Source organism: Caloenas nicobarica, chromosome 14 (genome assembly GCF_036013445.1).
Source record: "Caloenas nicobarica isolate bCalNic1 chromosome 14, bCalNic1.hap1, whole genome shotgun sequence".
Taxonomy (NCBI): Eukaryota; Metazoa; Chordata; class Aves; order Columbiformes; family Columbidae; genus Caloenas; species Caloenas nicobarica.
The window spans coordinates 4,050,511-4,064,023 of record NC_088258.1 but is presented as its reverse complement, the minus strand read 5'-3'; the positions used below and the strand labels follow the sequence as shown (position 1 = coordinate 4,064,023).

Sequence of the window (13,513 nt, the reverse complement as noted above, 5' to 3'; positions counted from 1 at the left end):
TTCTGGAGACTCCATCTGTGTTCTCTACACCAGTCTGTCAGCCCTGGTTTTTTGTATACTTGGTGCATTAAATGCCCCATTAAAAATAGCTAGTTAAATATCTGATGTTCAAAATATAGGAAGACTGCTAAAACCTACGTCATGGTGGCTGGAAGCGGGCACAAGGGTTTTGTTTAAGAGCGCAAAGGGTTGGGGGCAACTCAAGTGCTAGTTTCACACTATAGAGTTACTGGTCTATCTTTGGCTGTGGAATTAGAAATATCTATCAAGAGCTACCTATATGCATGGAGAAAAGAAAGCAGGCAAATATTTTCTATGTTAGGACTGCCTGTTTTATTTTTATCTCTATAATATTCTGTTGTTGCTGGGTGGTGCCGATGTTATCTGGAGTTGGGAACACGGGTGGCCATTGGCACGTGGTTTCCTGGGAATAGAAGGAAATGGGGGTAGGATGCTGACCACGTACGGAGGGGCTGTAGCAATCTGAATGCACATCTGTGTGAGTATCCTGTTTTGTAAACTACTAGATTCAGGAATGTGCAATTGAAATAACCTGAACGTCAAGTTACTGTCTTGAATACTTTCTTTCTTTCCTGGCAATGACTTGGTGTTATGGAGTGATCTCTTTTTCACATTAAAGCTCTTACCTGAAGTATAAATTATAAGTAAACACATGGTATAGGGTGGTGTATCAGGCTTTAAAATGTGCAGGCCTCGGAAAAGCAAGAGAGTACCTGGTAACGGTAATAGCTTTTAGTTTTTCTTGTCTGTACATCTGTAAAAAGGTATAATATACAAACATCATCTGACAGTTAGCACTCATTCAGCGAGTAGTATTCAAATTTACGAGGCTGAGAACAACTTCAGTGTCACAATGAAGCCAGTTTGGTTTTGCATAGATCTGGAGGCGCTTGCTTGTTTGGGTTTTTCCCCCAGCCTTGCAGAGCTGCACAGATGTGCAGATACTCTAGAAAGAGGGGGCTGGAGGTAGCTGTGGTTTTAGTCCTCTGCTCAGGCACTGCTTTTAGTTTATATTTAACCTTCTCTTTTTAGATGAAGCTTGTTGCTGGGAGGGGAGGGGGATGGTTTCTTTGCCAACATATGGTAGTTAGTTTCCATTCAGTCATCTTGCGCAAAGCAGCACAGTGTGGTTTCTGTTACTAACAGAGCCTGTATCTTTGACTCTGGCATATGCCTGCAACTGATATTTGACTCCCCAAGAATGTTGCTTTTGCATAAGGAGAAAGTGGAAGTAGTAGTGTTGAATTGTGCTCAGCCCCTAACGGAGTGTTTACTGAGGATGATTAACGATTGCATCCGTTTGTCTTGAGCAGAAGCTAATCCAGCCAAGTCTTCAGAAAACCTCAAAAGACATCTGAGGTTTCACTTGCCAAACCTCTTTCGTTTCCGAGTTCCTCTTACAGAGGAGGGACTGACGCGTTTGTAAACATCCCTGCAAGCTTCCTCTCTGCTCCGGCAGGGTCTTGCAGCTCTCGTACCCTCTGGGCCAGGCTTTGGGAGGTGATTTGGGTGTTTCTGCCCAGGAAAGGGAATGCTCTTGGGGGTTTGTGTACCTGTGCGTTCTGCCCATCTGGCTTCCAGGACAGCTCTCTGCTATCCTGGTGGCTTTGCAGTGGCGGGTGAGGCTGGCACAGTGTCCCCTCCCTGTCCCCAAGGGGAGGGCTGGTGGGGGCTCAGTATGGGACCCATACCCCTGTCCCATCAACGGCTGTGGGAGGTGGTTGCATGAGCTGGACTCTCTCTTCTCCTCCTCCCTCTCCCCCTTCCAGTATTTACTTTCCTAATTTGGTGCGTTTGCCTTGCTCCTCCCTGATTGGCCCATGGAAAATTATTGCAGTTTGGAAATCCTGGGCAGGGTGAAATTTCCTTTTTGGAAAGCGGCTCCTGGCCCCTTCTCCTGCCTCCGCCCCAGTGCAGGGCAGAGGCTCGTACCTGCGCTCCCACCACCGAACCCAGCGCTGCCCTCCTGACCCCCGGCCCTGCTTTGCTGCCCTGTTTACACTGCAATTTGCTTCCCTGCAGGTTCCCCCCTGCAAGCTTCTGGGGTTTTTCCAGCCTGTTTATTTTCCCTCTGCCAAGTGCACCGCCTAGAGAGGGAACGAGCTTTAGTTAAACAAAACCAAACCTGCCACCCTCAGCAGCTTTGCAAAGCAAGATTCCAGCTTACTCTTAGGGAGCAATGTGTCCACTGTTTTCTTAGCTAGGTGTTTTATCTCTAGGAGGGGCCGTTTGTAGATGTTTTGAATGCTGTTGTACAGCTTTAAGGGGAAATGTTGGTTGGCAGCATGCTGCGAGGCTTACACACAGGCATGGCTTATTTCTTCCTGCTTTGAGTTCAAAATTCCTTTTAAAAAAAGTCAGACTTGCATGTTCCATAAATGAAAAGGTCACTCTGGTGGTAAGAAATTGGTAGAAGCAGCCTGTCTGTTTTACATGAGAAAGGGCAGAGCAGCACCAAACATCATCTTGGTAGATTCAAGGCATTGAAAAGCTGTGTGAAAACCATATATAGTTTGGATAAATTCAGCTCTGCCTGTTGGGAGGTAGAACAGATGCACAATTCCAGGAGTTAAGGGATGATTTTTTGGCGTGTGGCTTTAAGGTTCTGCAGTTTGCACTTGGAGGATCCTTTTTGGGTGGCATCATTATTGGTGACACGAAGTTCCTCACCTCTGCTACAAACACTTAGTTTTGCCTGGTTTTACTGTAAATCCATGATATCTACCTGAATGTGAGCCCATATGTATTGTAATCTAGTCCCCACAGGGGTTTGTGCTTGGATTATAAACAGATCCACACACAAGTTGTGATGCCTATTTCTAGTCTCAAAGTCATGCTGAGTTGGACTTTAGATTTATAGTGTTTGGTTTTCCTTTTATTGTCTTCCAGTTGGTGTGAATGACCCTTTAGTACTAACTTAACTCTGTTTTCCAAATAGCATCTCTCTCCAGCACTGCCCTTCAGGGTTGGCTTTTTTTTAGTATTTACGAAAATGAAGTTATTTCTCTGTACATGTTTCCCTATTCTAAACAGCAGTTATGTTCTTATTGATATATATTTTTTAAAAAGCTACAATAAAGAAATACTAAATTTATACTATGGAGGTCAGTATCATTATTGATATTTTACAGCTGCTACTTCTGGCCTTTCTCTGCACCAGAATGACTGTGGGCTTGAACACTTTGTCTTGTACTTGTTTGTTTTTTCACTGAAAGGGCATGGATAGTTACCTCACATACAGTCTTTATCAGTAAAAAAAAAAAAAAAAAATTCTTAGACATGTAGGAGGAAGAGCCCTTAGAGCCCTGTGAGAACCACTGCTTGAAAAGTGTCTGGGGAGGTTCTGTGCTAATAGCTAAACTGGTATATACTTGCGTGGGGATCCAAATTTGTATTTTAGAGAATTGTTAGTACTTAATGACTCTGTCCATGTCTGGCTGTTGTTAGAAGGGTTAATACCTAGTTTACAATGAATTTAATGGTATAAATAATGAAAGATCGGCTGGTATCCTTCTGCATCTTTTTCGTAAGCTTGATTAGCTGAATTGCTGTGGTTTCAGAAGCTATAGGGTTTTTTTAAACCTTATTTCCTTTTTTCCTTATTTCAGTAGGCAAAATTGGTTCAGTAACATGTTGCACGCTCTGATAGTAGATTACTCAGAGGTCTGTACTCCAGGAGCTGCACTTATCTTGGTTTAGCCACCGACTTGTTTTGTGGCCTTTAACAGGTCATATCAATTCATTGCCTGATTTTTATGCATGTGTATTGTAATTATTACTTTCCAAGAGTATACTTTGATTCAGACTCAGCTTGGAAAAAGGGACTATGTTTTAATAGGCTCTAGGACAACTGTACAACACTGTTCCAGAACACTTGGGATTTAATCTGAGCTTGCACATTTCCTCTAAAGGTATGTAGTGGGATGCTGGATGAACCCTGACTTCAGTGGATGCATTCACTCCCTGGAACAGGATGCATAAATATTGCCTGCTCCATTTCATTCAGGCTTTCCTCCTTCCTATAGCACTGTTAGCCACTTAACTGAAAAGCTGGTGCAGAGCTCCAAGGCAGGTTTTTTGCAGGCTCTTTTGCATTGTCTCGGTCATCCATCGCTTCCTGCGTTCAGGCAGAATATACAGCTCGGGTAACTCCCACAATTGGACAGACCGGTGATTATTTTTAATCACCCTTGTCTCCAAACCACAAGCCAACTCGTGTGATGTGTATACGTCGCATAAGAAAAGCAACAATCTATACCGGCTTTGGGAGTTCCTACGCATGTTTATCTCAGATAGTGGACCATGTGCTAGAGGAGATGGGCCAAGCCACGTGCTGGAGGGAAAGCTGCAGATGTCACCAGCTACACAAGCACTTCCCTTTCCCCCGATGGGTGTAAAATGTTCACTGAATCCACGGTCGGAGTGAGCTCACTTCCTTTTGAAGGGGGGAACCACTGGAGCAGAGACCGATAATAAGAATTTCAACGTTTGCGGACGGCTAACTTTCACTGTGGCTTGTTCGGCAGCTTTGTTTTTCTTGAGTAGGCAGGGTAGCTCTCAGATTTCTCCTTTCACATCAAAATCCAGCTTGGTTTGGCAGTCTCACTGCTTGTGATTGTTTCTGAAACCTGTTTGAAACAGGCAACGTGCAAGGACTTGCCTTTGAGTTACGTTTTTGGGGCTAGGCCGGGGAAGGAGAGAGCGGCAGAGGATTCTCAGCCATGATTGCTGTATCGTGGAAATGCTCGTTTTGCAAGCCAAAGTGCTGTACTTTGACCTGATTCTTGCTTATTGCCTGAAGAAAGCATCTCTGTCTTTTGGTGTCCCTTTTTTGCAGGCTCATGAAATGAAATATAGGGGTAGTCTGAGGCTGGTGGCATTTCTCTAACCATAGCTCTTGTGTGCAAGGCAACACACCTCCAATTTGCATTTGAGGAGGAGACTGGAGGAGATTTTGTAAAGACACAGGAATTCTCCCTTTGTACTCAGTAGGGGTTTAAAAAATTGCCTATTCAGACAGAAATCTATATATTGGTGGTGTTGCCAAGGTTGTAGCTCTTATCACTGCTCTGGCTTTTGTACCTGCTTCACAAATATGCATTTAGGCATTTTTTTCAAAGGCACTGCCTATGTGCACACTGTGTCTTAAACCACGAAATTGAAGAGATGGATTTTTTTCTTCTTTAGCAATGCAGATTCCAAATCAGGTGAACCATTTTGTGTGGGATCCCAGATAATCTTTTATCTTCATCATTGAGGGAATAGGTGCTTTATCCGTATACATGGCTTAAATTAAGCCGCTTACAGCCTGATCCCTACAGATACCTTTCTTGCAGAAAAGAATGAAATTAATTAATAGGGCGCCTTTCTTGAATCCTCATACTGCCGCTCCTTCTGGAGAAGTCGGCCCTGGAGTTTTGGAGTGTTTCTGTTCCCAGCTTGTTCATAGACTTGTAATATGACCATAAATAAATCCTTTAACCGCTTGTTGCTTCATTTTTATGTTGTCGTTTGTTTTGGTTTTTTCCTAGTCTATAAAATGTGGCTAGTATTGAGAGAGTCTGTAGATTTTTTTTTTTTCTTTACATACGAATCGCTATATGTGCTCAGGCCACAGCTCCCTCTTAGCCCAGTGTTCTGCCTCAGAAGGGTATCTTTGGGGTAAGAGAAGAACACAGAAAATAGAGCAGTGCTAACCTACGTGCAGTCTGCCTCCATCGTTTATTGGATCAGGGACTTCCTGACCATCTGTCTAATAAAGCCCCTGATGATTCCCTGATTCCTCCTTTCCTCAAGAACTTGTGTAATGGCCTTTTGCATTTTCATAATCAGTCCTGTCTTACAGCATATGGTTCCACAGTGTAACTACAAACATAGAAGCACTTTCTCTTGTTTTGGGTGTGCTGAGACACACCACACAGTGTCCTGGGTGTGGATGCATCATGCACACAGTGGTACATCCTATTTTTGCACTCTGTTTAGCGAAAGCGAACTGATTTTGGACATTCCAGCAGCAATGCTGTAAGTTGTGCATTTTCTCCGATGGCTGGTGTTTAAAGACTTAATTGTTACTAGAAAGCGCTGTGAACTTAAGAGGCTGGGTTCTTGTTGGCAGGGGTTGAAAGTGAATCATGATGCTACAAGACCTGTTATATTTAAATGCCTGTGTTTAAAAGGCATTTTGCCCGTTACATGGATGAACGTATTGCAGACACTGCATTCGGTCCTCAACTTTCCAGCCTTCCAGCTGGAGAAGGGTTAAATATTAAATGGAAAACATGCTGCAAAGGACCAAAGTGGTTTAGCACGTGGTTGCAGTCTGATTCTAAAGCTGAGTCTAAAGCTGAGTCTCAGCGTGGTGTTTGGGGAGCTGTGGCTCAGTGGCTGCCTGCAGTCAGTGTTTTGAGTTGAGATGCTGAATCCTCCCCAGATGTCACAGATCTCTGGAGCTTGGGGCATTAACCGTGGTGCCACAGGATTGACTGTGGGTAACTGCAGCTGGTTTGCATATGTGCTCTGTGTGTCTTTCAATGGTGTAAAACACTTGCTTCCTCTCCAAATTGCTCTCTTCTATAACAAGTTTAGCCCAAATTAGCTTGGATTGCTGGTAAACTAAGATTGGCTGCACAGACAGTGAGTATGGATCACAGCAGTAAGTTTGGATGTCTGAGAGCTGGGTGAAATAGCAGATCTAGCTATGCTTTTCTCAGTAAAAGATTATAGTATTGAAATGGGTAAAGTTATCGCCAAGTATCGATGCAATATGAGTATCCAACAAATCCTAATCACTGCCCCCACACCTGCTTTTTGTTTTATAGCACAAACAGGTGTTCATAGGGAAAAGTCTTTGTTCCATAATATTTTTAAAGGGGGTGTGAGCACATGCAAGCATCCCCGGCTCTGGGTGGCGAGGAGAATTCCAGGAACTCCAGGAAACTGATGTCACTGCATTGTGTTTGCTTGTGTTCTTTTGACTGCACTAATGTTTAATTTTAACTTAACCCTAAGAAGGGGTATTTTTAGTAAAACTGTTTCTTCACTCCTTCTGTCTCATGTTGTGGGGGGAACAGATTGTGTCTCCTTGTTTTTTCCAGTAGTCAGCTCTTTCTCCCTTCCCTCAGAAGAGCTCTCTGATTGACTGAGAGCTTGAACTCCTGGTACTGTGTGTTACCCCATTGCTTTGCGTGGAGCAGCTAAATGTTCCTGTGGTTTTTTTCTGTACCCATGTCTCTTGATTTGATCACTTATCCAGGGTGGAAGGAGGCAGGTCTACCTGGACAGGAGTGCTTCATTCTGGTAAAAGAATAATACCCCTTCCAAATCTTCTGCTACCGTTGTGGATGTCCCAAGTGACAGCTGCTTCTTCAGGGGACTATCATGTTCTTCAGCGACCATCTACTGGAAAAGGCTGGCTTTTCTAAAAGTTAACAATGCTTTAGGTTGGAGGGGCTTTGTCAGCATTCAAGGCACTCATAGCCCTGCAGAGTAAGGGGTTTTCCCCCACTTTAAAAATAAAAAAAGGCAAGAGGTATGAGATCATACTTAAAACACATTATCAGCCTCAGAAGCTAAAAATTGAACAGCAAAAACTGGACTACTCGCTCTGCTGACCGTGAATAAATGAATCAATTCTTGTATCTGAACTGCATGGGGCAATCCTTGAAGCCACACTAGTTTTATTTGTTTATTTACAAAAGTGGGGAGAGGAAGAATTAGAGCTCTGTGCAGTTCATGGATTTACTGGAGAACTTTTCTCGCTTCTGTGTCTTTGACCTGAGTTTTGGCTGTTGTCTCTCTGATTTGCTGTTCATGTATTTCTGCAGACAAAGAAAAAAGATCAGAAAACTCTGTTTCATCCTATTGCATTCCTAGTCCATGTGTTACAATTATTGCTTGGGTGCCAAACACCAAGATAAAAAGAATTGCTGTGTTTTTGGTTCGTCATTGTTTCATGTATGAAAATGACTTCCATTTGTAATTATCCACACATTATAAGGAGCGTGTATGTGGAGAAGCTATTGAAAAATGACAGCGGAATAATTAAATTCACACTGTGTCCTCATGTGAATACTAAGACATCAGGAGTGTCTTCTGTGGTTTAGCATTATCCACTTCCAAAGCGTGGAGTAGTGAGCTTTGATTCATTTTCCTGCACAAACAGGTCTCTGCTTCTTGAAAGACTAGGTAAGAAATGCCTTTATCTCTAGCAAAGGGAGATTTATACGTATGGGCTCATCGACATTATATACCTTGCACCTCCTGAAAGCTTCACCTCCTGCCGCGCTGCTGAAGAGCGTCACCCGTTAACACCAAGGCCTATGGGTGGGCGCTGAAAGGGTTGGCAGGTGCTGTGATATGGGAGATGGGTGAGCCTGGGGTTCCTATTGCAAGGGTTTGTCGTGCCTGAATATTTCTGTTGCTTTTTCCCTCTCCCCTGGCCGCCTAGTCCTGTAATTCACTTTTAAAAGAAACCAGTCTTGGTTGTGCTGAGCTCAACGCTGCACCCATTTGCAAAGACACCACAAGGAGAAGCAGAACTTCTCGGTTTACAGGCTGGACTGCGGTAGGAAGCGGTCATTCCTTACTGTCACATTGCTCATGCACCCAAGGTATTGCCCATTGGGCAAACAGGGGTTGTCTCAGTGTTTCCTCTCTATCCACATGTGTATGTTCGTGCAGGGGAAGCTATTTAGACAGTCACCTTTTTGAGGAAGGGACCATGTTCTGTGTGTTTTCATTCAGTGTTTAGCACAGTGCTGTGATGGAGTGCACGTTACTGCATTTATTTGTGTTGGGCTTGGCGCTGCTGCTGGGCATTTGACTGGTAAGAGGGTTGTTTATGCCAGTTCTACTGAATTCTAGTACCTAGCTGTGGGCTTCAACTTCCATCTTTTCATACAATTTGAACTGCTTGTTTTGCTACGTAAATCTTCTGTGTGTTGTTTGCTTTCTTGTTCACAGTTTCTCTGCTCTTACGTAGAAGACGTGTGTAATCCTGGGATTTGACTATGCGTCATGCTGCTCTGGCGCTGCACCCTCAATCCCAGACAACACGGAGCAGAGGAGATGAAAAAAGGGAACATCAGATTCCCGGACTCATCCTCTCCTCCTGCCCTTCCAACCCCACGAATCAAGGATGTGTGATCCCTAGACAAGCCTCTCTGATTACTTCTCGTCTTGTAGCACTCACTTCTACGTGCCTGAGTGGTGCTGCAAATGATAGCGACCTTTTATTTGTTTGTAGCGTTTTGTCAGCTCTAGCGTGGCTTTCCTGCTCAGCGGTTGTTCCTGTAACGCCATCTTGTGGTGGCCTTCTAAATGTCTTTTCTCCATGCCAGCCAAAACTGAGTGAGCTACTGTCTGTGGTGTATTAATATTAGTGCCTGCAGCTCCCTTTGTTAGCTGCCTTTGTGTGCTGCTGAGTCAAGGACGTCCCTGTCCCTAGCTGGGTGGCACTGGCCAGGGCATCATCTTCTGAAGCTTTTGTGGTGGTGTTAGACGGGGACTGGGCGCTTTAACTATGATACTGTGAAAGAACATATCCCATATCTGTTAAAATCATTGATTAAATATTGCCTGTGTTATAAGGAGAGTGGTGTGTTGTCCATTCGCAAATTATAATAGCAAGCTACTTATTTATCTAAGTATTCATCCCTGATAAAGCGTATGTCGTTCTAAGTCCCACATTGGTTTAAGTGCTTGTCTAAACACAGAGGAGTTGTTTAATACTTTGAGACTCTGCTGTCTTGTGGTTGCGGAAAGCGCGTGTGTGTGTGGGTGTGTCAGGGTTTTGCAGAAATTCCAGTTTTATCTCTGACATTTTTTTTCCCTCTGTCTGTCTGGTCTTTGGATAAACCACAAGGGCAAAAATAAGTCCAGCGCATATCTGCTTCTCAGTGACCTGGGAGCTTTACTGTACCTTAGAGAGTAAGAAATATGTGTCTTGTTAGTAAACGAAGTAGCAAATAACTATATTTTCTTTTTTCCCTCTCCAGTGTTCCCAACTCTTGCCCGGCCAGTCCACGTGGTGCTGGATCCTCAGGATATCGTTTTGTTCACAACATTACCTCGGATCTGCAGCTGGCAGCAGAGTTTGCCGCAAAAGCAGCATCAGAACAGCAGGCAGATGCATCTGGCGGGGACAGCCCAAAGGTTCAGAGAAACATTACTTACCCAGCAGTGCTCTTTGGGAGGCTTATTAGGACCTGGCAGTTTATTGCCAGTGCTGGATATAGTTTAAAAGGTTCTAATAACACCCTGGCCGTAAGGGCGCTGTATACAGTATCCTCCAGGGTTTTGAGACCATGGCTCCAAACCAGCGTCTCATTAGTGGTAGATGATTAATCTGCTTGCTTAGCTGCCCAAAATGTATTTAAGTTGTTCATTGAAAGGGTTAAGTGAGAAGAATTTTGCTGCTTGTTTGATAAAGCAAGAATCCATAAAGAAGCAGCACATTAAAATTCAGAATCCTTTTTTCTCCTTTTAATTAATGGTATTTTGCAAAACACAGTTGGAGAAAGGGAAAGCAGGGCAAGAAACCAAATCCTTGCCATGAGAAATCTGCAGTCTGACTTTAAAACAAACACGAAGGCCTGTCAAGCAAGCATTAAATGAGGAGAGTAGTAAGTGGAGTTTAGATTAAAAAATAACATAGTTATAATGATCAAATTTAATTTTGGTGAGTTGATCTTCAGATCAAAGTTAAAGGTCTAGATCCAAAACCACCTGATTTGGGATTGGGTGGAGAAGCACAATACTAGGTGGCTTGTTTTTTGTAAATTGAATTCTCCCTTGAGACATGAAGGGCTCATCTTGATGAAGTAATACGAAGAGCTGGGAATATGAGATCTGGCAAACAAATCAAAGTTCCTAGAATGAAACAAATCCTGCTGGAGAGGGAAGGGACAAGATCACGTTTCATATTGGGCTTGTTGCTGGGGGGAAAGCTGGTAGCATACATGCATGAAGCCTGTCTAACAAAATGCGGTTGTAGCTGGACAGAGTTGAAGGCTTTAGTTTCATGAATCCTGAAAGCAGCGAACGTACCCTACACCCTCAAACCATTTGTTTCCAATTGCTTGGACTGAATCTTTTTCCTGTGCTGGTATAAGCACGTGTGGTAAATTCAGCGGCGAATGGAACCAGATTAAAGTTAGCTTTTTTGTGTGTGTTTGTGGGGAGAGGGAAGGAGATACATCAGTCTGGTTCAGTCCTATAGTCCTGATTGTCACAAATGCTTGTACTAAATTGGGATGTGATGGTCTAAAACAGGAGTGAAAAGGAGGAGGGTGATGCTACTCTTCATTGCCCCTGATGCATCTCTCTACAGCTCAGTGTGCACTTTTAGTTTGGGTTGTTAGTACACTCTAGAGTAGGAATTCTTTGTTAGTAACTAAATTCCTGGGTTTTTTTCCTCCTTAGGATGAGTCCAAGCCGCCCTATTCTTATGCTCAGCTAATTGTGCAGGCTATATCTTCAGCACAGGACAGGCAATTAACACTAAGTGGGATCTATGCCCACATTACCAAGCATTATCCATATTACAGGACTGCTGACAAAGGCTGGCAGGTGAGTTCTTGACACTGACAAGCCTTTAAACTACTTTGACAGGGCTTATCTGCTTTGAAATGCATTTATTAAAGGTTTGAGGTGCTGGGAATACAGCTCCTTATTCCCAGAGTGAATTTGTTGAACATAAGCTAAGTAGTTTGTCTGTGGGTGACTAGTTTTTTGGGGTTTTTTTTTCAATACGTTCTAGGGCAATGTCGTGTGTTACCGTTGGTCTGGTTTCTGAAAACCTTTTATGTCTGTAGTCATGTGTCTGTCATTTTTGTTCATCTTTATTGATCTACATGTTTTTAATCATATTAATACCTTAAACCATCACAGATGTTTTGTTTTCCGCATGTGTCAACTGCATTGCCTAAGTCACAGTTTGCAAGTTCTGAATCTCAGAATGGGAACTTGGGGAACTTTGAGTCTGTGCCTTCCTTGTGATATTAAAGGAAATCTGACCAGCTTCGTAGGGGAGTTTGAATGTAGTTAACATTAACAGATGCTAAATCAGGCTTAAATGTTCACTTGAGGGCTGATTTCAAACTTCCAGAAACCTCAGCTCCACCTGCTTTCAGACTTTTTCTTGGCATAGCACCTCTGAAATGGGTGTTGTCATTTGAATATAATACACTAATACAGCTGGAAAAACTCTTGCAGCTGCTGATTTCATTGTGTTCAACTGGCAGGAGCAGTACTGCTTGGTGCACTTTGAGTACAGTTGGAATAAATACATTTCTGCCTCCCTGGCTTTTCCCTGCAGTTCTAATTAATTGTGGAATTCACTTCCTGCCTTAACCTGCTCAGCCGAGTTGTGCTTTGCGAACCAGTTGCTGCATCCTGCTTCAAAGAGAGCTGCTTTTCAGTGGAGGGTGAAGTTGCCTTTTCCCCTCCCATACCAGTGGCATCGTAAGGCTTTGCTTTTGAAGAGCTCATCTAAAGCTGCTACAAAAGCTCTTGTTTTGTGTTGAGAGTGGAAAAGGAATGAGCTTTTGCACACCTGGGCTTATTGAGCCCTTCTCCTAGCCCAAAAGACAGTGCTACGCTCAGAGTTGAGCTTTCGCAGTGAAAAGGATAATTAGTCTTGTCAACATCTAGAGAGCCATACCGTGCTAGACCGGTGCCACATAAATAATGGATCCCTCTCGGAGACACCCGTCTGAGGGCATGTTGGCTGGCTTGCTTTACGATTGCCATGAGATGCAGTGCCCTTTAGGGCATGTTTGGGCACCCCGGTGATCGTTTGGCAGGTAAGCAGTTAGCACAGGCTCAGGCAATTCTTTCCGCTTGCCTAGAATAAAGTCTGTCTTTTGCGAGAGTTCTGATGTGGTTTTATACCCATTTCCCCCTGACTCAGCAAAAGCTCTGCTTTTATTGCTTTCCACAAAAAAGTCACTGCAGTGCCTGGCTCCAGATGTATTTAAGTGATGGTGCACTACCAAGCAAACCCATCTTTCAGCGTGGTTAGCAGAACCTCTGACACATTTCCCCAGGTTTTCTCTTGCAGTTCTCCTGTGGCTTTGGAGCTGTGTGAGTTCAGTGCCTTGTTTCTCTCTCCAACACTGTGTGAATTTTATTTTTTCCAAGCTGTGGGGTGAAACCCATTCATCTTTGTTATACGCTTCCTCATGGCAAAATAATCATCTCATTCCTCTGCTTCCTGCAGAATTCCATTCGGCACAACCTCTCCTTGAACCGCTACTTTATTAAAGTCCCACGCTCCCAGGAGGAGCCTGGAAAGGGCTCCTTCTGGCGAATTGACCCTGCCTCTGAAGCCAAACTAGTAGAGCAAGCATTTAGAAAACGAAGGCAAAGAGGAGTGTCCTGCTTCCGAACACCTTTTGGGCCTCTGTCCTCCAGGTAACTTCAACTTCCTCTGTTCTCTGTGCCAAACTCATTACAAAGAAAACAAGCAAAAGCTTCTCCTGAAGTACAGTGA

The 13,513-nt window shown here is 43.7% G+C and overlaps 1 protein-coding gene across 2 annotated transcripts in view; it reads left to right on the top strand.

Moving 5' to 3' along the window:
• FOXK1 (forkhead box K1) overlaps positions 1–13,513 on the top strand; it is a 57,208-nt gene that overhangs the window by 27,276 nt on the left and 16,419 nt on the right. For both annotated transcript variants that reach the window (XM_065644831.1, XM_065644830.1), the window contains exons 3-5: positions 10,017–10,173; positions 11,443–11,589; positions 13,241–13,434. In XM_065644831.1, coding sequence (XP_065500903.1) covers positions 10,017–10,173; positions 11,443–11,589; positions 13,241–13,434 — 498 coding nt within the window. The remainder of the gene's footprint in view (positions 1–10,016; positions 10,174–11,442; positions 11,590–13,240; positions 13,435–13,513) is intronic.